Here is a 26,858-nt window from a genome sequence, read left to right on the forward strand (position 1 = left end):
ATTTTAGTCTCGAATTTACTCAAAGGAAGATGACAATGTGGAGACAGAGACTATTGAGAGAATCAAGTGATTCTCAACTTTTTGCTTAAATGCCTGCGGCAAAGGTTCACAAAATCCTCTCTGACTTCAATCAAATACAAAGTTCACAAACACCTATGTGAATGGAATCAAATACTATGGACAACTTAGCCCAGGAACCAGGAAACTGAGCTCTTTATTTCTGAGGAGAAAAATTGCACTCGTCTTGGCTAATCCTGTGGTCAGTTGGAAAAATAACAACAACAACAAAAAACCCAAAATGCCAAAGCAAAAATAAAAGCAGAAAAAGAAGAACTAAACATACAAAAGGAGAGAAGAACAAATCTCTGTTTTGCCCAGGTTCCAACAGGAGTGAGGCATGATCAGTACAACTACAAGACAAGCTTATGGTAATTATTTTCCTCAACAGTCATACAGCACCCAGTGATCTGTGGCTCAAGCACTTCTTTAAACAAATGCAACATCTTTGTATTCAATAACCTTCTATTGATTTCTTCCCCCCTTTAAGTGGTGCAGTTCAATAGATCTGAGATCATTTTGGCTATACTTAGCTGGAGTGCAGCCTGAAAACTACTTCCAATGCTCCTCTATGTTGTCTGTGTGCTGCAGACTGGCTGGAGAGGCTCTGATGACACACGGCTTGTCCAGTCTGCTGTTGGAGGGCAAATTCCAGTTAGAAAGAAAAGGATTCTCGGTCATTTTTCAGGAGCTATACATAAAGGTTCAAAGGTCTGAAAAAATAACTTCCACCCCGAAGTATCTGAGTTACATCCTGTGTTTCAGACAAGATTTGCATTACTGCACCTCTAAAGAACCTCAAAAATACAAATCGCTATTAGCACAGATTTAATTACTTTAACTTACGACAGGAGTGCCAATAACCTTCTACCAATGGGACCTTTGTCAGACTTCAGCATCAATCCTTCTTCCCAGTTCTCCAAAGTTTACATAAAAAATAACTCTGTTGTGAGTACCAATCCAGGGTGATTAGTAGAGCTAAGCAACAAACATGTTAAACACATGTTAAAATACACTCAGAAGGAGAATGTTTTCTTAGTCTTTGGCTCCTTGTTTTGTTAGTATTTGGCTCGTAATCAAATGCTCCATGGAAATACTGTTTATGAGCATGTGTGTCCACATTTAATCATAGATATAAATAATATATATATAAAGTTTCCTTCCAAAATTTGAGACACATTAGGTTGTCAAAAATACAACAGCCCGGAATCTTCCCCTTCTTCAGAGAAAGCAAACAGTGGCAAAAAAATACTCAAAGACCTAAAAGGCAGAAAAGCAAATAGCACCTTGCCCTTCCAGCAAAGCTGCTTAGATTTGCAGTATGAGCAATATTCACTAAAATGCTCAAAAACCCCACAACCTACGACCCAAACAAACAGGCCTCTCTATGTAACCATAGCAAGCAACCCCAATGTGAGAAAGAGCCAATAATGTTAGATTTAGTAGCGTAAAAAGTCTATTGATTCTGGCTGTAACAAGAAATCTTTTCCACTCAAGGGCTTTTTCCCATTCCAAAGAGAATGACACATTTACAGCCATATAGATAATAATGAAAAACTGTTTCTGTTTATTTGCTGTTTACTTTTAACCAATTTAACCACTGCCCAAGAGAAACAGCATTTTCCCACTATCCCAAACATTCCCAAGCAATGTGTAATCAGAGAAACCATTAATACCACTAGGCTTATTTTTATACCAAATAATGCTTACAGATACTTTGATGCCAAGACAGCAAACACAGAGTTGAGCTGCTACCAGTTGTGCTTTGCACTCATCTGGAAACACTGGATGGACTGATGCAGTGGAATTAATTCCTTCTATATTTGCATTCCTAACTTCCATTTTGCAGTGAAAAAGAAAGGTTCTTGAAAAAGAACCTCATTGCCTAGAGAATAAAGGGGGTTTTTGATTGATGTTTCATCTAAGTTCTTTTTAATCTTGGCATCTGTGTAAAAGAAAAGCAGGAGAGAGTATATAGGGAGCTGGTGCGACCCTAGAATCTATTTCATATCATCATTTATAGGGTTTTTTTGTATCACCAAGGCCCTAAAGCACACACGGATCCTGAGTCTCCAAAGAAAATCACCCCAGAGGCACTGGAAGTACTTTTCTTAACATCTGATGAACTACACTTAAATGTAACTTCGATGTTTCTAGGAATAAAAAAAATTAATAATAATAAATAAATATTTTCCCTATGATCTAAGAAATGAACTTCCCCCTGGATTGCTTCCCTCTCATTTCTAAGAGTACAGGCTGAGAAGTCAGCCTAAGTTTCTGGGCTGTTTAAACTTTTAGGCAGGTGAGTGAAATTCAAACCACTAACTGAAATTCAGCCCAACTTCTGCCAACGATGAACTGAACTCTCAAAGCAGGTAAAGGGAGTGGGAAAATGAGATCCTGGTCTTGTTTGCACCACTGCACCAGGACTCTCATGTCCTTGGGCAGGAACTTTCCCACCCATCTTTGAGTACATTATTTGGCCACTATAAATCCTTTTCTACTCTTACTTGGCCAGGACTCACAGATGAGGTACTGGTTTGCATTTAGGGCTGCAATTATTTAGTCTATAAGGAATGTAAGATATAAGGGATTTAGTGGTATGACTCGTCCTTCTGTTCTGCCACTGCATCCCTTTGCCCATATTTGACAATGTTTGGTAAAGAACAGCACAAAAACCCCACAGGGATTACACTATCAAATCTTACCCCAGGATGCCTTCTTTCCTAAGGTGTAGCTGTTAAAATCAAAGAAGGTTTAAGGTTAATAAACTGTGATTCTAAAAATTAATAACTTATTGGATTTGGGCACAATATTTTGAGATAACAGAAGCCAGCACTCATCTAAACCCAAGGATTCTGTCCCAAAATATAGATTCTGACAACAAGAATCTGATATCAGCAAGGAAGTCAAAAATAATTCTTTGACAAGAAAAATAGGTATGTTATCAAAATTAGTGGGCAAAAGAGACATGCACTTAGAATCGATGCTTAGTAAAGAAAACTTCCAGCATGCAGTTTCTATTAAGTGTGTGTTGTCTCTACTTTCCATATGAGCTTTAAATCAAATTTTGGTATGTTACTTATATACCCTGCAGAACAGATAGTCCCCAAAGAGTAGTGACCCTCCCTCCCCAGCACTTACACTGGCATAATTTTGGCCAGTGTACGTGTGTCAGAGGGCAATCACCACAGAGCAACCTCTGTCCATGCTAATGCTCTCCTAGGAGAGTGGCCACATCCAAACCATGTGGTGGGGAGAGCTCCTGGCCTCTGCTGCCTCCCAGGAGTTTACAGTCATAGAATGTTTTGGGTTGGAAGGGGCCTTTAAAGAGCACCTAGTCCCTCTGCCCTGCAGTGGACAGAAATATTTTCCACCACATCAGGTTGCTCAGAACCCCAGCCAACCTCACAATGAAAGTTTCTGGGCAACCTATGCCAGTGCCTCACCACTCTCATCGTAAAAAGCTTCTTCCTTATGCTTAATCAAAATCAATCTTTCTTTAGCTTAAAGCCATTCCCTCTTGTCCTAGCACTCCCAAAGTCCCTCTCTAGCAGTCCTGAACCCCTTCAGGTTCTTGAAGGGGCTCTAAGGTCTCCCTGGAGTCTTCTCTAGGCTGGACACTCCCAGCCTTCCCAGTCTGGCTCCATAGAAAAGGTGCTCCAGCCCTCTGAGCATCTTCATGGTCTCCTCTGGACCTGCTCTAACACATCCTTGTTTTCCTGTGTTGAGGGCCCCAGAGTCGGACATTGTTTGGGACAACGAGACCTGGCTCAGGTCAAAGTGTGATCACTCAGAGCTGATGATGATGACTCCTCCAGCAGGAAGGAATCTTCTTGGTCACTGTCTAGTTTAATAACATAGTCCAAGTCTACCATATTTCTAAGACTGAAACAGAGTGAACTTCCAGAGCACAACTCCTTGTACCTCAAGATGTAGTTTGGAGTGTTCAGGGGTCTTTGTGCAAATACAAATTAACTGGGTCTCAACAAAGACAAAATTAAACAGGAGTAATTAAAAAAATGTAAAGAACGACATATTCTGCCTACACTTTAATGCAATCTCCCATCATTTGCACAAAGCCCACAGCATTGCTATGAGCTTTAGAGATTTCCCACTACGACAAGAATACTGATGAGCAGCACTAAAAAAATGACATCCACAATGAACCTCCTAGAACAAAAATAGGTATCTGTAGTTTTTAAATATCTAATGCAATTCATAGGACAACAGACCTTAAATCATAGAATCATAAAATCACAGGAGAGTTTGTGTTGGAAGGAACCTTAAAGATCATCTAGTTCCAACCTCCCTGCAAAAGAATCAGAAAGTGGGGATTTAACTTAATTTTTTACCATTTTGTTGGCTTCAAGCCTGCTTTAAGGTAGTCTATTCTTCTAGGGAAGTTATTTTCCCTCCACTGTTTATTCAAACTTGCAATGTACTATGAAAGCATTATGGTAGCTACTGCAACTGAATTATTGCCATGTAACATGTGAGTGTTGGAAATATATCCCTAAACTAGCAGTCAGAGTGACAGATGAATGGTGTTTTTCTAATCCTATGGGAACAGAAGTGAAACAGAGCACTCACAGTGTGATGCTCTATGAATTCTTTTGTGTGTCAGTCCAGATTTCTGATGGGAAGACTTTTTCTTGGGGGGGAGGGAGCATTAAAGCTATTAAAAATGGTAAAAAATGGGTATTTACAGAATGAGAGAGGCGTCAGCTTTGCAGTGACATTGACTGAAATTTTTAAATAGCTACACTTGATTTCATGACATGACATGGAGAATGTGATAGTGGTTCTCACAGAAAAAAAGAAGCAGAACTGAAGTTACCATTTGCAAAATCATAGCCAAACCTGCAGCTGGTTTAACTATGGTCAGAAACCTGAGGTTCAGAGGAGCAACATAAGGACACAAGCACCCAAAGCTCCAAGTCTACTCAAACTGCAAAATAAGGAAAAATTCAAAGACTTTAAATGAATAGCCATGACCCACAGGAATACCACCTCTCCTCTCTAATTGATTTTTAAGAGACAGAGGAAACTGCCATCCTCTTGTAAGGTGTCAGTTACTGTGGATTCTGTCATACAACAGGCAAAGGAAGGAAGTTGAATTCCCAAGCACCACCAGCTCTTGCTATTCCACAGCCCACCCTGTGCAACAAAAAAGGAGTGTGGGTAGACTGCCATCACAGGTGCTATTCTCAAGAGATTGGCACACATTATAAACACCAGTTCTATGATCCACCTCTCCTTCCCATGCACAGTTCAGTTCCATCCAGGAATGAGAATCACTTTTTCCGTCTATACATGTTCTTACTCTGAGGACCTGCATTTCACTGGAGCTTTAGTGCTGTCTCAGGAGAGCAGGACAGTAACTGTTAGGAATTGAGACGGAGGTGCTATTACAGTTTTTATTTTGTTTTGATTTTGCCAATACAGTTGGCTGGTTTGTCTCTACTTAACGCTATTATTGCAATTTTTATAAAAAGTCATCACAATATATTGATATGATAATCATGTGTTATGACAAAGTAGTGTGAAATTTGTTCTTTATTTCTGCCCTGTATTTTAAGAGCATTCCACCTTGGATCAATGTCCCTTTGCACATTGCTGGTATTACTGTTCCAGAGACAGTCCTTTTGCTTCCAATTAAAACCATGGGATACATCAGTAAATTCTACAGACAATCCTAGATGAGTGTCCTTTGCTTTTAATATGACATTGCTGGTGCATGTATTTCAGTCAAAGAAGTGTAGAATTGTTCGTTCTCCTTTGATAATGTCCCAAAGTGGCTCAGAGCTTTCCTGACTCCTCTGTGGAGCAGATATGGAATGGACCTCACAGCACTGCAGGCAATAACATAAAGGCTTAGCTCTAATTTTATGAAATGCTTTAAAAGAAATGAGTATAAACAATATTTGCATTTTGTATCATAACTGAAACCATACCGCTAAACAATCATATCCTGTTTAGCCCATAATGACATCAGAAATATATGTTTATCATCTACTCTGGACAGCTTAGCATGATTTTGGCCCAAGGCAAAGTGGAACTGAAATCATTTACAGTCGTCCAAACCAAGATAACCACACATTTCTGAGGTAATTGATACCTAAAAGGAACACTGCCCTTAGATTGCAGTTCATGATTTAAGTACACTAATTCCTTAAAAAACCCTGTTCAATTGTCTATTGGATTTCCTACAGAATTTAGTCTGGATTAAACAAGCTACTGAAGAAAGAAAATGTGATACAGGAGATTAGCCCATCCACTAACAACTCTTCCTTTAGGAATGGATCACATTTCCTACTGTCTTTGATTCCTTTCCACCCACCTCAAAGTGACAACAAAATCCCAAAGAAAACAAAGCAAAAATACATTAAACGTTTTGAGTAGCATGTTTCAAACAGTCTTTCATGTTTAGTCTCTAAAACTCATTAGTTTTAGAGACTAATAAGAAAGCAAATAGATAGTACTGGTTTCATACCTGTATATAATTCATGAGTGTATTCTAAAATAAGATCTCGATTTTCTTTTTCTTTTTTTTTTTTTTTTTACCATGGAAACAGATTAGGAGTTTACAAAATGTAATGAAGTCAAGCAATAGAGAGAAGAATTACTTTTTACATATAATGCACACACTATAGTTCATGAATTACCATCTAGTGACCAAAACATACAGTCAGATGAAAGGAAAATATTTAATTACAGACACATTCCTTGACAGACAAACACAGATTCAGATTTGCCATTGTCTACAATAGAAAACTTCATACTTTTATTAACTTGTGTAGTTACCAGACCAGAAAAATACTATTCTGGAAGAACAGAAGAGAGTGCCAAGTTAACCCATGCACGTAACCCATTCATTCAGAAGAATGTTATCTACTTCTGTGTGTACAAGCTCAAAGGATTTGCCTGCCTTTATGCAAAACACAACACTTTGCATAAATAAATAAGTAAGGGGTTGAAGAAAAGAAACCACCAGTTTCCAAAATACAAACAGTGGTTGGGTACAACTGTTCAATGACACAAATTCTCAGCTGGAGGGAAATGGGACTTGTTCCTAACCAAATTCTTAGAGAGAAGTGGTTCTTCATTAGGTTTTGTTTTCTTCCCACTGCAGGGCAGAAAGAAGCAGAAAGCAGATTGGGAATGCTGCAGTTCTGAAAAGAGGCTCCATTAAGAAGAAAGAAAGTAGAATTACAACTAGCACAAGATAAAAACTCCATTACTTCTTAGAATTTTCCATAAAATCCTGAAAGTGAAATGAAGCCCTATTAGGCAAATATTAAATACAAAAATATTACCAAACACATGATGAAAGAGAACTCAAATCAAAGCCCCCAGCTTCCAGCACGAAAGAGTGTAGAAATCACTCTACAAATATCAAATTTCCAATAGTCCTGTCCTCTATGTTGATGTCTGAAAATGGATGGAAATTGGGTCAAATACTTCTCTGGAATTGTGAGTGTGCTCCCAGCACAATTTTGCCCTTGACATCCAGCTGCCTACAGAAAAAATGAGGAAGAATTGAGCAATTGAGCATGAAGAAGGGTGAAGGACTCTTCCCTGCATTCACTGTGGACCAGATTACCAAAAATATGTGGGGTAGTCCTGCCCACTCACAGAAAATTAGTCAAAAACACAGACTTCCATGCTAACATAGCTACACTGCTTCTCAATCCTGCCAAGCTTTATGGGAGACATATAGCAATACAATTTTTAATGTAGACAGAATTTTTAATAACTACACAAAACAGAAAACAGGATGCAAAAAGAATGGGGAGAAGAGTTTACACTCAAGCATGTTTGCACAGAATATTTTAATTTCATCTGTAAGCTATGTTATATGAAAAGAGTCCTCAAATGCTATTGAAACAATTTCCTAAGAAGATAAGCAATGAAAAAATGAAAATACTGTTGTGAAAAATCTGCATGGAATGTTTAAAAATAGAATTTGCTTTCCACAGGAAAGAAATACAAATACACAGCAGACAGAAAGATCCATAACTACCCTTCTGTAATCTTCCTTCTCAGCATGTGTGCTTAGATATCAAGAAACGTTTGAAGGAATTGGAAAAATATGGAAATAGGATTTCTTTAGACCATCTGGGCAAAAGAAAAAACATGTAACAATGATTTAATGTGCAGCATGAAAAAAGCATCAGACCAGCATGATGTATTAAATGTTTCACAGTTTCTCTGCTGGGTATCAGTGAAAGGAAAGAATTACCTCCATCCGCTCCTGCTTGACATCATCAATCTCATCGTCTTCAAACATGGCCAGGAGCTCTCCAGTCTGGTCAATGGAGTTGAGAAAGTCTTGGGCCAGCTTCTGCCGCTTGTTGGTGTTATTGCTGTTGAATTTGTCTTCACAAAGACAAGCAAAGAACAACAAACTTAACCTATTTGGCTTCTCCAAACATCACCTGGTGTCCCCCAGAGTCACAGGTTTTAGAACCAGCACTGAGCAGAAAAGGCCTGTTCCTATTGTGCCCCTCACTCAAGCTGTGCTGCCTGAACAAGGTGATGTCACTGCTCAGCTCCAGTAACAGCAAAACATTTAGTATTTCTTAGTATAACCAAGTAGTTTTTCATAATCTAGGGAAAACTAATCTGCTGCCCATATATCATTACTTCTCACCAAAGAATCCACAGTGGACACGGCTGTAGAGGACACAGCCGCTCTTTGGTAGAAAGCACTTGAGTCACAGAGCAGAATATATCGAGGAAATGTTCTTCCCTGAGCACGTGCAGAACATCCTCGTTACCTACAGCCCCAAGCAAACCCTAACATGACCATTAGGATGTAGTTCCAGAGGTGATGGACCACAGCTCTGCAGCAAAACCTGGAGAATGCTGGCAAGATGATCTCTGTTGTTCTAAACAGCAGAGCAGCTATAAAGGCATTAAATTCACAAAAGAAAATTAATGGCTTTAATTATCAAAGCCTGATAGAAAAGACATTCTTTAATTCCAGGATAAACTGCCTTTAGGAAGTATTTCATGAACATCTAAAAGACTTAGGGGAATTGTTTATTTGCTTTAAGTAGTGACACAAGCTGAAGTATTAAAATCCCAAAGCTGCCAGACTGCCTGCACACACGAAACACAAAAATAAAATGCCACAGGCAAACTAAATCTCAAATGAGGTGACAAAAACTTATCCAAGTCTTGATGAAGTCAAAACAAGAAGTACAAGGTTTACCTAGCATCAACGTGGATGCTCAGAGGAATCAAATACAAGAAATTGTATGGGAAAAAAATAATAAAAGCCTCTGAGAAAGGAAGTAAGTTTAATACAGAAAGTTGTGTATGGACATTGCTAGATATTATAACAGTATGGTAAGGTTTAGATTTGCCATGATAAGTTTTAACTTAACTTTTTACAACGGAAATGTTAGTTCCAATATAAATATAAATCAACAAAACTTTAAACCAGGAAACTATATGGCATAAATTAATATATTTTTAACTCAAAGAGCTTTTCCTTTTTAATGTATTGGTCATAAAATCTGTGACTTCCTTATGGAATACAGAAACAAAAGTGTTTCCCATTATTTAAACTCCAGATTCAAAGTATAAGATGTTAAACCACACTGAAAAAACATACCCATGTCATATACTAGTGTTCAGTGACTTCAGATTATAAGGGTTTTTTTTTTTAAAAAAGCATGTCAAAATCTTCTGATAATAATTTAACAAATGTCCATTCAATTGCAGGTGGTGCATTTAAAATACAGATGCTGAAATCAATTAAGCCTTTAATCAGTACCAGTTTCTTACTTCAACAGAGCTCTGACATTAAAGTCTTACTGTTTTTCTGGATGGTAGATGCAAATGCTTACATATTTCAAACTGAAAAGCAGAGATTTTCAGCAAAATTCCTCTGAAGAGACTATTTTTGTGTCTCTATCACGCAAGACATTAATATTTTTCATTGAGCTGTTCAGAACTTTTACAAGACATCAAGCCTCTGACATCAAGCCTTAAAAAGAAATCAAGTTATTTCTTTTTTCTACCTTCAAGGAGGTCATCTTCTTCTATCCCTTTGACAATTTTAGATTTGTAGTCTCGAAAAAACATGTATTTAAGTAGTCTTTGAAGTTTCTTCTATGAGAAAAAAATACATTTTTATTAATGACTATTACATAATTATTTCTTATTTAATAAACTTTGTAACATACAAACATACAGATTTGTAGCACAGTAAATATAACTTTTAAAATACTTGTTATTTTAAATTCTGCAGAAAATCCATATAGAAAGTACCTCAGGACAGTAAAATCCATATTAAATATTATTTATTTAAGCTCCTTGGTACTTTGCTGGGAGACAGAAATGACTTTGATTTTCAGAAAGGAGAAATTCATACATCAGGCTTCTTTATGCCACTCCAAAACGTTTGCTTACTTTGGAAACTCTAGGCTAGAAATGCACATTTCCATGAACTTTGACTCTATATCAACTGCTGTTTTCAGTACAGCCTTATAGTTTTTATCAGATAAAGAAACTGCAATTTATTTTCATGTTTTAGTAGGGTTTAATTTTGAAATGGTTTTGGTCGTTAGGGATCACCTGTCAAATGAGTAAAGGAAAATACTCATTTTCCTTTAAAATGAGAGAGAAAGGTGAGAGAAAGAGGGAAGCTAAGGAAGAAAAGGACAAAAGGAAGAATAAATCATGCAATTAAAAATAGTTGACAATTTGTTAAGTAATTATTAAATTTGAGGAGAGAAATTTATTTTTCCCTTACTGACTTGCTCTACTTACTATCCAGAGAAAGCAAGGCCATATCTAAATTCGGAGATTTTAGAGGGATAAAACACAGGGAAAATATTACAAAATAAAATAAAGAGGATTTATAGACAGTCTAAATGAAAAAAACTATAATGGTCACATTGTCAAATGTCACACTGACACCCTTCACAACCAGGGGGAAATTAAAATGATTGATTTTTAATTAAAGGGACGTAAAGTATAGGGATCAATATTTATATCTTACTAAAAAATTTTTTTGAGCTCTAAGGTACTAAAGCTTTGTGAAAAAAAACCAAAAATCAATTGATAATTGAAGCTGCAGAAAAAAACCCCAATTATTACTTCAGATATTACAGAATAATTATAACATGCTCGATCAAATACAATTGCAGCTATAGTTTTAAATAAAGCTATTCATGATGATGGATTCCTTTACACAGGCTAAGAAAGTACCTGAAAATAAAATAAGCAGCTGACTACATAAAATCAGAAATTTCTGTCTAATTACTGTACCTTATCTTTGCGCATTAAGAAGAGGAGATCTTCAGCAGAGATGACTCGAGCTCCTCTCATCTGAGAAACTTCAGCTGCTTGCTGCAACTAAAATAAATTCATAAATTAGGATGGCCTTTTCAGTGTTAAAAACTTTATTCACTGGGGTTTGTTTTAAACAAATTCAGATAATATTTTGCATGGTCATCCAAAGCAAAATACAAGCTGTGCGCTAAAACACAAGCTGGGACTCTCAAAGGTGTCACTCACTCGTGTTTGCCAAGAAGCGAATAACAATTTTATGAAAAGCCTGAAAGACCTTTGACAAATCTCAAGAAAAAGCTTTTTTGTTTATATTTAAAAATGATTGCTTTTAAAAAGTCCTGCTGCCCTATTTTTTTTTTTCTTCTCAGCATAGAAAATGAACACACAATTCTCTCAGGCAATGTAAAAATGCCAAATTCTTGCCATAGCACTTTATCTGCAACTGTGGAAGCATGGCTGATCCCTCTCCCAATTTTTTAGAATAACAAATATTAATTTTAAACAGCTTACCTAAGTATTTTTTGAAAGAAACTCTACCCCTACTTGACTTAGCATTAGTACAAACCAGACTCACATGAAGAACTTTTTTAGGAATGCTCTTATTTCATTTGGGAGAAAGAAAATGAATTGATAGGAAACACGGACTCTTTTAATGAAGGAATTGAAAAACCTTATTGAGCAGACCAGGCCATTCAGCTGTGAAAGTGATAAAGGTGGGATTGAGCAAGGAATAACACAAAAATTGGTAAGAGGTGGCCAAAGGAGTGTGAAGCAATGGACTGCCCTCACATCCATTGTGACAGTGCCTACAAAAGACTCAAACGCCTCCATTTGTGCTGTGAAGAGCAAAAAATCTCTTTGTAAAGGACTAAGTATATCAGCTTTCATGAGGTGAAGGAAATGGTGGTTTTTACACAAAACCAGAACAGGGTTGGAAACTTGGTAACCTGGGTTATCTGCACAGCTGATGCTTCTCAAAGTGCTGGGCTAACGAGGTTCAACCCAAATTCACAAAAGGAGTCAATGGGATTTGCTCCTTTCACCTCACAAGCCTTTTGGTCTGGCATAAGATCATCATGGAATCACAGAATGGGTTGGAAGGAATTTTTAAAGGTCATCTAGTCTAACTCCTGTAATGAGCAGGCACCTTCAACCAGGTTGCTCAGAGCCCCGTCCAGTGTGACCTTGAATTTTTCCAGGGATGGGGAATCCACTGCCTCTGTGGTCAAGCAGTTTCAGCATAAAACGTAATGTCAACTGAGATGGAAAGGAGGTTTCACACTTTATCCTCTAAATTAAAAAATATAATCCAAAAAACAAGCTTTAATTGTAAAGGTTTTTTTGCCCTTAGCTTTGTTAACCCTCTGATGGAAAATTGACAGTGAGCACTGCACAAAAAGTCATCAAAAGAAGAGACACCTTCAAAAATTCTTGATACTAAAATTCATATACACCTGTAACATGATCAATAAAAAGCAATTTAAGTTCAAATAGCTCTATATTCTTCTTTAGAAATGCATTAATGCACCTGAAAATAATTTAAAGAAATCCTACCCTTCATACTCACATGAGCAATGGTTTCACTCAGTATCACTGGCTGAATAAGTATATTATTAATCTGAGCTCCCATGCTGCTATGACTTGAAATAGGCCTATTCAGAAGTTAAAAAGATCAACAAAAACAGTAGCTGTTTCTAATAACCAAAGAAGAGGAAAAGGGGGGGGAATTTTCATTTTGGCAACTGTTCAGTGGGTAAAAGATTCAGTCCATAAATCATAATACTGGACTGCATTAATTTTTTTCCACACTAATCACATGCACACAAAACGTTAACTGTATCTGGTACGCACAACACAAAACATACTGCGTGAAGAGGTTCAGATTTTCCCCTTGGAACCCTCTCTTGGCCCTTGCAGTCACTGAGACCGGAGAGATTTCAGGAATTCTGAAGTCACAGTAACATAATCTCACTTGAAAAATGTAAGAATGTGAAAAACGATAGCTCTATTTTTTGGCATAAGCAAAACTGTTTCTTATTCTGATTAGTTTGAGGGCACGCAAGCTACTTATGTTTCTAACATAAAATATAAAGAGTTGGATAAAACAAAAAAAATTTACCAAGAACGAGCCAATATTCCTCTCTGGTGTAAATCTATTGCAGCTAATGGATTTATGCCAAGGCTGACTTTGGCCCCACTGAGCTTAAAAGTGTTGGAAAACCTGACCTTAGAATGGTGATAACACAACACAGCTTTCCCAAAGATCATGTAAAACAATGGCAGAAATATCCAAAGGGAAAGCATGTCCTAGTTCCCAAACATGCACAAGGATGATCTCTTGGCCCCTTCCAATCCAAACCATTCCATGACTCTAAGACATAAACTTCAGGTATGTTAATTTCCATGTGTAGCTGAAATACCTTATTTTTCCAAATGATAAACATGCGACAACAACATTTATAGCAAAGGTTGTGTGTGAGCTGCTCGCAGGAGCCTTGCAGTGAAGGAAGGGAGAGTAAGGAGCAAAGGCCAAATTCACGTCTCATTTGCATCTAAGTAAATCCTTAATAACACTGTTTACTTTAATGGGAGTTATTCTGGGCTAAAGACAAGATCAAAATCTGGAATAATATCTGCAGTTTCTACCAAAACAATGAAAACTTTATTCTTGTACTGCCTTGACTTCTGCATCTATTTTATTTTAAGGAAAGGACACACAGCATTTAATTTCTTTGGCTTAAAGAAAGCAAAGTACGAAAATAATTACTTCCTGTCCAGTTATAAAATATGGAATATTTATCCAAACAGACCATAATGAGTCCTGCATTGATACACGTATTTACCTGGGAAACCAGGGTATGCTCAGGTAAATATGTATCGAAGCAATTAAATAAAAATTACGTCCCACACAGCCGAGGCTGGGGGGAAGATGTATTTATAGTTTAACACACACATAATTGACTCATTCAAACCACAACGTGAGTGCTTTGCTATAATTAGTATTCTAACAAACTGTCTTATTTGACTGTCCCAGAGTTGCCATTAATATGCAATAAGCCCCGATTCCCGAATTTCCGGAGCTGAAGGCCTTGTTGAGTCATTACGTGATGAAGGGGGATTTCAGGAAGCCGTGCCAAAGAACTGATCCATCTCCGAGCACCCGGGCATTTGTCATTCCAGAAAAGCCCTTCTCAGCTCCCTGAAGTCAGGGGGTGCCTCACCCCTGGCTGCAGTGGGAGCACGGGGGGGCTTTCCTCAGGGAGCAGCACTGCCCACGACTCCTGATGATGAGCGGGATAGAAATGCTGCAGGAACTGCTCATACATGAGGTTACCACAGCCACGGAGCAGCTATGGCAAGAATTTCCCACCATCTCCCTTCTCCAAGCCTCAGAGCCAGTCACAGAATTTGGGGCTGCAGCAGTTTCAACATACTCACTTGTCTCCTCCTAATTTTTTAAGTTTTGAAATTATTAAGTCCACGTTACAAAATATTTTGTTTGGGATGATATTGAATAACAGCAAACAACCCAAATTACTCATGCTTTTTAAAGAAAAACAGGCTAAATTTCCTAATACCTGCAAACAATGTCTGAGACCTCAGAGTCTGAATATATTTTTTATTACAGCAGAATTATGAACCCCTAAAAGTGAAGTTTAAATAACGGAAGTGTTGAAATGATTTTCACTATAGGAGCGCAAATAGCTCTGTTAATAATTAGGAGTTTATGAAAAATAAGTGTATTTTACAATTTTTCCCATTACAAAGAAGGCAGTATATACAGTAACTATATTTTAAAGCCTAAGAAGAAATGGCTGGGGAATAATATTTTAAAATGTAATCATGGGTTTAATGACTTTATGAAGTTAACTTTCTTGGCAGGATGAACTGAAGTATGTTAACAGTCACCTTACGGCTATTTTCTTTTTGCAACTTCTGCAAATTATAGATTTGTTGAAAGGAGTATTCATTCTCCTGTGACAGAAGCACAGTTACTTCAATGGGACTGTCTGCTTTTTTTCTTTCTTCCAGAATTATTTTTTCTTCCACTACCTCCAAAGTCAATAATCACCGATACTTCTTCTACAAAAGTGTCTTGATGGACAAACAGACAAAAAGCTGGAAAACAAACATACTGTGTTGTGACATAATCCTTCCAGTTAAACTGCAGGACAGAGTCAGAATGGTGATGTTTGCACGCCTTGGAACTGCTGGGAGCCAAGAATAATGCTGCAGGAGCTACGATTTTGTTTTCATTATACAAGAAAATTAGATCATGGTTCACCTGGGTGAATTTTTTTTTCAGAGGCAGAAAGGTTGTCGTATTATTAAATATGCACTAAAATGCCCTATTTTCTCACCTTTTCTAGGTAAAAACCACACTACTGTAAAATTACCAAATAAAGATAGAATCCTCCAAATACATTCCAAACATGAGAGCCTCCTGATACTTTCATGAAGGCAACTAAATAAAAAAGGTAAATACAGGTTTTCACTTCAAACTTTCCAAGTTAATATCTCACATGCTACTAATGGTGACACCTGAGCTTCTTGTCCTAACACACAGAGAGGGAAAACAGTGAATTTGTTTCCACAGAGATGTGCTTTATGCACTTAGCACATCTTGGGGAGATAATTACATTATGCAGCCCATTAGAGCACTCTGACAGGTAATGATTCAGGATCACTGAATCCTGATCACAAGGGTTCACCAGCATGACTGAATCATCACAAGCTGTCTAAACCAGAAAATGTCCATCTGCAGATTAAAAGACAATCAATTTTCTTCTTAACAGGTATTTAGTTTCAAATGTAATTATTTTTTTACTGACGGCCATTTAACATAACACCAGTTGATTATATGTGACCTCTAGAAGATGAAGCTGTGTCACATTTTGAGGCTTTAGAGAACTGTGGAATCATAAGAATCATTTAGGTTGGAAAACACGTTTATGATCATAAAGAGTTCAACCACTCCCCCAGCACTGCAAGGCCACCACTAAACCATGTCCCCAAGTGCCACATCCACACATCTGCTCAATCCCTCCACGGACAGTGACTTCACCACTTCCCTGCAGTCTGTTTCAATCCTTGACCACCCTTTCACTGAAGAAATTTTTTTCCTAATGTCCAGTCCAAACCTACTTTGGCACAACTAGAGGCTATCTCCTCTTGTCTTATCTTGTTACCTGGGAAAAGAGACCAATCCCCACCTGGCTTCAACCTCATTTCAGGGAGCTGTAGAGACTGATGAGAGCTCGTATTTTATGCTTGACATACAGTGAATCCCAGTCCATACAGGTCATGAGAATAAGAAAACATGAGTTCATACCCCACAGCCCCTGCCATCTACTGAGATCTTGGTTTCAAGGACATAATTTACTACATTTGTCCCTTTATGAAAACTGTATTCTCAAGGCCCTGAAGCAAGATCGACTGCTTCACCTCACCTTCCCTTGACTTCCAGTTCAGGCAGCCCAGAGAGCTGGATCTGGATACAGATCTGGAGTCTGCAGCCACTTCCTCGTAGCTGGAGAAGAATTACCACAAAAGCATCTTGGCAATAAGCAGGTTACCCAGAGACTCCCTCCCTGCAGAAGCACCAAGAACACATCTACAGGTCCAATACTTAAATGATTTCAACATCGGGGGGACAGGCAATATAAAATTAAGAACACAGATTGCTCCAGTCACAGGAGAAAACAGCCCTTCCTTCAGCTGCCTTCAGAGTGAAATTGGGTGAAAGTCGGTCACAGGAGCTTCAAAAACCAGCCCCACACCTCAGCCTACACAGTTTTTTACCACATCACAGTTACTACAGTGAATATATTTTATGAATATTCCCATCTGTTAAATTGAACATCTAATATAAATTTAGACATCACCCTCTCTCTTCATTTGACTCACACCTCATATACTTCTGATCATAGAAAAGGTCAGAAGGTTTTCCTTGGTTGGTTCTTTATGTTTTTTAGCAACATGTTCAGTATAGACCGAGTAAAAAAAATGCAACAAAAGAAACTACACACAGAGGGTGTTTTTGCTCAGAAGGAGCAAAAACAGCAAAGGAAGAACATGGGCTGCTTGTTTGAGTTCATGTTCTTCATGTTACAAACAACATCTTTCTAAAAATACCAATGAAAAAGAAGAAAAAAATCAGAAATATGTACAGAGCCTTTAGAAAACTACATGGAGTCAGCCTGTGTAATGGAATGGGCCAACAGGAAAATGCACCGTGTTCCTGGGCTCTATTACTTTCTGCATCTACTGGAGACAGAATGACTCCTTTAAAGTTATATTAAATAGATTACTAAGGAAAAAAAATTCCAGGTAAATAGTGAAATTAATACCTCTATTTTGCAAAAGATGAGTTTGAATCAAAACACTTTTTAAAAAATCTCTGCTTTATAAATAATTTAAGCTTAACTTCTTAAATTAGAAGTTGTTTTTCCATTTTCTGTCACACAGGGAAAAGAATTTAATGCACTTATGAACAATAACTGTATTTCAACTTTAGCTTCAGGCGTGATTTTTTCCTATTTTTCCTTCTCTCAATTCAAATTCCAAAGATCAACATTTTGGACCAACATTTTGTAGCTGTAATTCTTTTACTCTCCAGGAAACAAAAGAATCCCTATTGCACATCTGACATTTATAGCAGGTAACACAGACCAAACTACGTGAATTTATACCAACAACATTAAAACCATAAAGTCTCCAGGTATATAAAAGTATTCAGACTCGCTGAACTCAGGTTTTAATGTGGCCACATCATTCACTGGTTACACAGGCGTTAATTCAAGATTTGGGGTGTCACCAGGGTTGGCCACTGCTGATGTTTTCTCCCACTGCTGGTGGGAACAACAGGCAAGAAAACAAACTTGGAAACTTCTACTGCACCTATTATTATTACAAGGGAGAAAAAAAAAAGCTTGAAAAATCTAATTCAAGTGGAAATGACGGAGTAGTGTTCTTTAGAACAAGCAAGAGACTGTGAAAAAGCTTTGTGAAGTGTGAACTTTATAGATATGAAAGATTCATTAGCCAACCTGAAACTGAAAAATTCTCACAGCCAAAGGCCTCCAATCTCTGCAAACAAATTTCTCCACTTCTGAAGATGAGTGTGGATGTTCTCTGTTATTGATTATCCATGTTCCAGATTGTCAGGATATTCTAAATGCTGAGGTAAATGGTGCCATTCCATTGTAAATCACTGGCATAATTTTTTCCTGTATCTAAACTATAAAAACAATGAAGTTTTGGAGGGAATTGTTGTAGAATCATTGAATATTTGGAGCTGGAAGAGACCCTTAAAGGTCATCTAGTCCAAATTAAAATAAAACTAACAATATATGGTCTGAAAGTTTCCCAAGGGACTGCTTCTTTTTCACAGCAGTATCACTATAGATACTCCAAGTGGAGAATCTCAACCATAACTACTATTTCCATCTAAGTTACATCTTAGAATGCCTTTTTGCTGTCAAATGTTACTTTTAAAAAATAAGAACATGTAAACTGTTCATCAATAAATTCATTCACATTTCCTTTAGTAAAGAAAAAAATCAATCAGAATTTACTATTCTTAAGAACTGAAGATAATATTATTTCTGAATATTTAGTTTATTAACTCAGATTTATTTCCCATCCATCAATTATTTCCATTCCTTTTCTTTCTCTAATATTACTGTGGCATGCAAACCAGCAGAGGTTTACATTATCCCTCAGCTTCCTGTCCTTTGGTTTCAAATCCCAGAAGAAACCACCACTCAGGATTATTCTTACACAGCTTCCAAGGCTGCAAGCAGAAAAAACCCTGTTCTCTGTTGATTGAGAGACCATCTAATATAAACAGGTTCCTTTCTCCCATTGCTGTTGAGAGCACCATTTGTTTAAATCATGTATCCTTACATTGCTCACACAGGAAAATAATCATTGCCCTATATTAGTTTCACCAGAGCACTAAATAAATACTCTTCCTTTCCATATGACAGCAAATTGGAATCAGGCGTCACTGTCTGACAGAGAAAATAAGATGTGTATTTACCCACTGCAAGCCCAGAGATAAAGCGCTTTTAGAGGAAGCCTCAGGGCAATGAAGTACTGCTAGGAAGAGCTGGTAACCATAAGTGCTCTGAATACAGGGGATCTTGACAGGTTAGAGGAATGGGCAGAGAAGAACTGTCTGAAATCCAACAAAGGCAAATGCAGGAAGGAGGAAAAACCCGTGGAACTGGTCCAGGTTGGGACTGACCTGCTGGAAAGCAGCTCTGCACAGAAGGACCTGCAGGTCCTGGGGAGCAACAAACGGCCCATGAGCCATGGTGTGTCCTGAGGCCAAGGCCAATGGTGTCCTGGGGGCATCAGGATGAGCATTCCCAGCAGATCAGGGAGGGGATCCTGCCCCTCTGCTCAGCCCTGCTGAGGCACATCTGGAGTTCAGTGTCCAGTTCTTGTCCTTGGGACAAGGGAGACGTGGAGCTCCTGGGTGTGTCCAGTGCAGGGTGACAATGTTGATGGAGGGATTGGAGCATCTCCCTGCCCAGGAAAGGCTGAGGGAGCTGGGGCTGTTCAGCCCTGAGAGGATCCCCAGCTGAGAGGGGCCCTCATCCCTGAGTGTCCCTGTGTGCAGGGAGGCTCCGAGCAGGGCCCAGGCCCTGCTCTGGGGTGCAACGAAGGATAAAAACATACTTTAAAAAATCGAATCTCAGAACATGAGCAAGACACTGTTCTGAAGATTTAGAGCTGGAGACAAAAGGAGAAAAAAAAAGGATTCAGGTTCAAACAAAAATACAAACATCAAAAATACCAAATATAAAAATACCAACATCTTCTCTTAGCTCTAGAAATTTTCACAGCACTGGACAGATATGCAATCATGTTCATGCCAGGAAATACCATGGTACTGATGGAATGCTTTGTATCTTACAAGATTTTACCTGAAATGATTCACATAGGACTTTCTTCTTACTTTTTTATTCTCATCTACTCAAGTGCACATGCCAACCAAGTGGGAGCTTCTCAGTCTGATGGGGCCTTCAAGCAAATGCTGTAGGATCTCTCAGATTAAACAGTGAGACATACAAGTGATGTAGAGGACTGTGGGTTTAAATGTTTTTGGATGCCAGAGAGACCACACAGGTGTCTTGGCTCCAGGTACATTATATTGTCTAGAGAACTTTGACACTCAGGGGTCACCTTGCATGATGTATCCAAATTATCAGTAGAAAAAAAAAATCAAAACCATTTAGTTTTAATACTTCTTCAACCAAAAGATATGCAGTGTACATTATGATGCTGGAGAAAAGTTCAACCTGACCTGTAATCTTTAATGTCAATGAGGACAAGGTATAATCAGAATGCACCTCAATATAAGCAGTTCTATGAATTTTTTGTCTTATTTAAGAAATGTCTTTCCAGAACATTTAAAATTGGCTCTAAAATTTTAAATCTGTAACTGCATTCTTCCAAGAATCTTCTAATCCAACTGAAAGGAAAAAACAGAGCGAAAACAACAGTCCCAGGCGAAGGCATACCCGTTTTCATGAAAAAATGAGGAAAGGAAGTCCAAATTTCTCTAAGTATGTGTGGCTTTGCTGTATTTTCTTACTCATTAGTATGAATTATAATTCTCAGAGCTTAAAAAAACAAGGTAAATTGTACAGATAACAGCATGAATGTGACAGATTTAGTCTTGGGAAAATCAAAGAAAGCAAAAAGGAAGGAGCTTTGCTCAGAGAGAGAAAAGAAAGCACCATGAAATATAAAATTTGAACAACAGATATTTCTGTCTGAAAAAGGCCCTGATTTCCTAACTCCTAGTTAATGCTCATTCTTTAATTAACATTCATTTCCCAAGGACATAAGTTTGAAAAGGCTGTTTCACATTACTTTAGCACGAAGAGAAAGAATCACTTTTAAGCCATGAAAAGGCTGGGGAAAAAAAATAAACATGCCTTCTGAACATAATTTCCTCTTTATTGCTACTGCAAAGTTATGAAATGAAATCTATTATTTAATTACATTGGATCAAGCAACAGGAAGGGAAGGGAGTGTTTGAGTCACAACATCCCTGTAAGGATAAATTACTACACTTCCTCTTACTAAAAGACAGTTTTAATGAAAATGTGAAAATGGTTAAAATCAAACTACTGGGAGGTAGAAAGATCTTGCTAACACAAAAATCACATAAAATGTACTCTGAAAATATGAACAGAAATAGTGATAACAACACAGGGGAAGAGTAGTAACATTTCTGCCAGAACATCAATAATTTGAAAATTATTACATTTATTCAGAAGATTCTGAAGATAGATTAAAAACTATACAATAGCTTCTGGGCCTGCTTTGTTTAATGCTTTGCATTGGAGATATTTAGATAATCTATTATGAAAACTTCAAAATTTATCTCCTACTACTACCAAAACTTTATTAGCCATGTGGGATTTCCCTTAGCTCTGCTTCATAATGTTTACTAGATCCTTCAAATTGAATGCAACTGTTGGAACAGTTAAAGCATTTTATTTCTTAAGTAGATTCTTGACATAAAAATTTGGGAGGGCTTTAAACTCTAATGAACAGATAGACTGAATTCTAACATCTTGGAATAGTTCACCTGGCAACGGATGAAGAACCCATAACTAGGATATGAATGTGCAAATGCTATGATCTTCAATATAATTTAAATTCACTATGACTTGGGTGGAGATGCTTTGAAACTACTTTTCAAGGATATACTATCTTTTCTCAATGTTAGAATACACTAAAATACAAGGGCAGTTCACAAATAATTTGAATAACAATGGAAAGTATCTTTGAAGTTGTTCAGAAAAGCTCCTCCTAAGCTCAAGGGTGGTATAGGAGACAGACATTTCTTTAAGAAAGTTATTCTGGAGGCAGCAGAGACTGATTTCCTGGTTCAGAGACTGGACTGACTTCTCAAGAGTGCAGGATGGGTGACATGAAAGGGATGAGTGTAAAACATGACAGTTTTTAGGGCAAGATGCAAAGAGGTTTTAAGACAGATAAAGGAAACAAGATAGAAAAATCTCTTTGCAAAAATTTTCTAGATCAAAGACTTTCATGGAGTCCTCCTAGTATTTGGTCCATGGTCTATTTCCAAACTTCTAACAGTCCATGAAAGTGGTCATAAAAAATGCCTTTTTAGTCATGCAGAGTACTACAGAACCCAATAACTCTTGTATTACTTAAAGAGGTTTAATCTTCAGTGGAAAATTTAGGACGTTACTTGTTCTTAATGGGTAGAAGTCACCTGAACTTTACCTGTCGAATGCAGAAAAACAGAAAATGGGCCATGAACTTCATTGAACATGGTGTGCATTGCTTATTTTTCTCTTGAAACTCAGGTTATTGGCCACTGTCAGACTTGAACTGGCTGTGGAGATATTTGGTCATAGTCAATGAATTTTTGAATATTTTACCTACCAATGCTTCCTGATTTAAGCCTGCACATTCTCTAACTGGGTATGAACTGTAAAGGCTTTGGCACGCAGTCAGTCCAGTCAATCCAAACCTGTACCAGCTGACTGAGCCAGGAGTCTGATAAAGTAGAGGAAGCAGAGATTCATGTCAAGGGATGGAAGTATTTGGTATTTTGTAAAAACCTCTGGAAACTGGCAACAGGTCCAAGGAGAGAAGACAAATAATTTCCCCTGCCCTGAGGAGAACTCTGCTTTGGGAATCCAACTGTACAGCCTGTAATTAAGTGCAGCTCCACTGAAACTGCTCACATGCTAAATTATGAAGGCTGAACACAAAGCCAGGATATCCATTGCTGGTGCCAGAGGAGTCAGAAGATAATGCCAGTGAGGCCAGTGGGGAGGAGGAAAATCAGTGTTTCCAGCCTATGTCTTGATCCCTTGGGAGGCACAAAGGAAAGTGCCAGCACCACAGGTCTAAGCTCCAGAGAAACATCACTGAAATCTTCAAGAGAAGATGAGGGTCTCAGGGCAAAAAAGCAAAGATGTAAAGTAACACCTTGATGCTGTGATTCTGTCCATGGTAAAGGCTGAGCCTCAGCACAACCACCGGAATTCTGATCGTTTAGCTCACAGAAGAATTGTAACACAGGTTTCTATAAGAAGAGATCTTTCTATTTCTGCATAAAGGCACAGTTTAAAGGGGGTGAAAAAAGGACATTCTTCTCTAGTTACTAGATATTCTCTGTAGTGTTTATGGAAATAGGGGGAAGACTATAGATGGGTAAAGTGCAAGAAACAAAAAACCCACAAAACAAAACAAACACAAAACAAAATAAAACAAACAAACAAACAAAACAAGCAAACAAACAAAACAACCCCATGACAAATACACGGAAAAGTATCTTCATTCCTGAAAAATAATAGGCTAATACCATTTCTCTCATGCATTTATAAGAAGGTGAATTCAAATATTAGTCACAAACTGTTTGATAAACTATGTTACCAGAAAGAGTGAAAAGAATAGTGAGTGAAACCAATACAGGTGTCACAAATATAAAAAGAAATCCCTGTTCTCACAATGACAGAGTAGATGATGCTTCTCTGAAGGACATGAGGAAGGAGTGATCCAAAGGGAAGTGTAGAGTGTCGCTCAAGAGCTAGGATAGAAAAAATGAAGGCTGGGTAAAATTTTAGAAATAAAATTGATTATTGAGGGGATTTAACAGATCAAGAAAGTAGGGGATAAGATTTTTAATAATCAAGACAAAATTGTCCATTAATACAGTTCACTCCCCTTTTGGGTTGCTTTCAAGGTTGGCTCCTTTACTGTGGAAAAGGTGGGGTTACCCATGTAAATTTTACGTATTCACATGGCAGTGATATCTGCTCTACATCCACTTTACAAACAGACCAAAGGAAGCATAGAACCACACCCTGCACATGGGAAATTTGCCTTTGTTTGCCTCCCTCCTCATCCAATTAGCAGCATTCCTACACTGCTAACAATTCACCCCTCATGCAATAGGAAACAGCTGAAAAATAGTGCAGAAATATATATATATAAACCTAAACAAACTTAACTTCTACTGAGCTTAGAGTTTGATGTATCTAAACTTGTATGCACTCCTAAGCAAAAACTATAAATATTTCCCAGAAGCTAAGGCTGTGAAATGCAGAGGTGATTTAGCAGACATGCAAACCATAAAAACTGTACCCGATACATTTCTCTTCTAATTTAGACTAAGTGGGCCAGTCTTATATCATACAGAATCATAATTCTACATGACGTTTAAACCAAAAACTAACTAAACATTTAAACTAAAAACCTGCAAACCTCCATAAAGCTTTACAAACAGTATCAGTCATTTAAATATAAAGCTAAGAGACAGTAGCATAAACAATGTCAATACAGTAACTACTTTACAGCTCAAAACCTGCACCTGGATTACTAGAAAAGTAAACTCTTATATTCATAACAAGTCACTTTTCAATCAGTGGCTTTTTGAGGAGGAATAGGATCTGTAGCATGCAAGAAAGCCACACTATTAGAAGTCAAGAAGTATAGGAATAAAGGACTGCCAAAAGTAAGGCTTAATTAGGTTTGCAAGTCAAATTAAGAAGCAAAGCAAAGGAGGCTTCAGACATAAACCAGTATAAAAAAGGATAATCTGTGCTGAATGAAATAGAGATGGAAAATCTAAACATGGTTTCAAAACAAGAGAATAATTCTCACTGAGCATTGAGAAGAACTGAGGTTTTGAGCATGGGAGCAAAGGCTGCACAAATCACAGAAGAGATATATTGGACTAAATTATTTCTACTGTACTGAATGGAAGTAAAACTCAAGGATCTTAATTCACTCCAGTCACCAGCACCAGATATCTCAGATGTGAATGAACTGTAAACATAACTATGTCTGCTGGCATTAATATTCAAATAAATCAGCTTTGTTTTGGGAAGCTAAAAGGATCAAATAATTATAGGCTGCTGCCTATGAATAATTGAAAAGCAATTAAAAAATGACAGATCCAAATTCTTCTTCTTAATGTCAGACGATTTAATGAGGGATGACAGATGCAAATTGTGATTTCGAAGGATCGAGGAGGATGTTGGGAAAACCTTTCTCATGGGAGGACAGAGAAGCTCTGCAATAGTTAAACAGGGGAAGCTCCAAAAAAATTCCTCGGTGGAGTTGCCAAAGCATGAGCTGGACAAGGCCATGGCTGAGCAGATTTGGTATTGCTGATAGTCCTCCTGTGAGTGGGTTGGATCGTGTATCTCCAGGGGCCTCACTGCATTTTATATATTCTCGTAGAATTTTTGAAAGAAGAAAACTACTTCTGTTCCTGCAGGTTCCAGCACAACAGCCACCCTCTCCTCCATTTGGAACAGAGTTCCCTATCTACGGCTACACCAAAATTAAAATTCTGATCAAAGATAGTGTGTCAACGAAGTGAAAGTTCAGAAAGTCAGAACCCGAGGGCTTTGCAAGAGAGAAAGAACACAGATGGAGGTGAAGAGCAACCTCACAACATCTTTGAATTATTGCTACAATTGTTAATATCCCCAGTATCTACCAGGAAGAAAAGCAATGGCACTGTTAATAAAGAGCCAAAGAAAGGTCTGCTTCTTCACCCCAGTCATCCCACTGTGCACTGAACAAGAGGTAGGACAGGATGAAATTTGGTGACTCCTTCAGTAAGAACAAATAAATGCATAAAAATAACAGCAAGTCATCGCTGAGAATGGCAGCTGTGTGTAAAATGAGTTGAGCAAAGTTATTGGGGTTTCTTTTGATACAACTTGAATGAAAATCAGCTTCCATGATGGTGCAAGTATTCCCAGAGTAGATTCTTTAATTATTTGCAGCCTTGGTTCATTCAGATAAATAGACTGTGCTAATATGTGTTTGAGCTTCACTTAGGGAAAAAAAAAAAGGGTTATTTGTTACAGATGTGAGTATCTCTGTGCTGAGTACTCACCACATGCTGCAACAAACAATAAAATGCAGAGTGGTTGAGCTCGTGCCTCACATTAAACTTCAGAATTTCATCTAGTTAAAATTTGCCTTCTCAAAACCCTTTAAGCTAAAGCCTAAAGACCTAATGCACAAGGCCTTTCTAATGGATTCATGTACACAGTGATTTAGGGTTGAGTTACTATTGTTAATAAACTTAAGGCTGTTTGAGTTTTTACATTCTCTTTAGATAGATTTCCCTTTATAACTTACAGATGTAATAAACTGTAATGCATCAGCTAATGAATGAAAGAGTTGTGTCTCATGAGATGGCAGCATCACAGAGAGTGTTTCTCCTTTTTAGAGATGCTTGCAGTGGATCTGGTGACAGAGACAATAAAACTGACACAGAGGTTCCCCCCACCAGGACAGATTACAGGTTGTAAATAAACAGAGAACACCACAAAAAGTGTATATTACAGTGCCCTTTTTAATAGTCTGAGAGTATTTTATAAGGAACATTATCTCCATTTTTCTAATTTAATACCTGATGTACAGAAACAAAAATCAATTAATCTATGGTCACTTTACATTTT

At 37.7% G+C, this 26,858-nt stretch overlaps 1 protein-coding gene across 4 annotated transcripts in view; it reads right to left on the minus strand.

Annotated features, from left to right (window-relative positions):
• Positions 1–26,858, minus strand: part of SUPT3H (SPT3 homolog, SAGA and STAGA complex component) — a 256,330-nt gene that overhangs the window by 73,096 nt on the left and 156,376 nt on the right. For all 4 annotated transcript variants that reach the window (XM_063423657.1, XM_063423677.1, XM_063423687.1 and 1 more), the window contains exons 4-6: positions 11,344–11,430; positions 10,092–10,182; positions 8,303–8,439 (exon numbers count right to left, since the gene is read on the minus strand). In XM_063423657.1, the coding sequence (XP_063279727.1) occupies positions 8,303–8,439; positions 10,092–10,182; positions 11,344–11,430 (315 nt within the window). The remainder of the gene's footprint in view (positions 1–8,302; positions 8,440–10,091; positions 10,183–11,343; positions 11,431–26,858) is intronic.

Source organism: Prinia subflava, chromosome 2 (assembly GCF_021018805.1).
Source record: "Prinia subflava isolate CZ2003 ecotype Zambia chromosome 2, Cam_Psub_1.2, whole genome shotgun sequence".
NCBI lineage: Eukaryota > Metazoa > Chordata > Aves > Passeriformes > Cisticolidae > Prinia > Prinia subflava.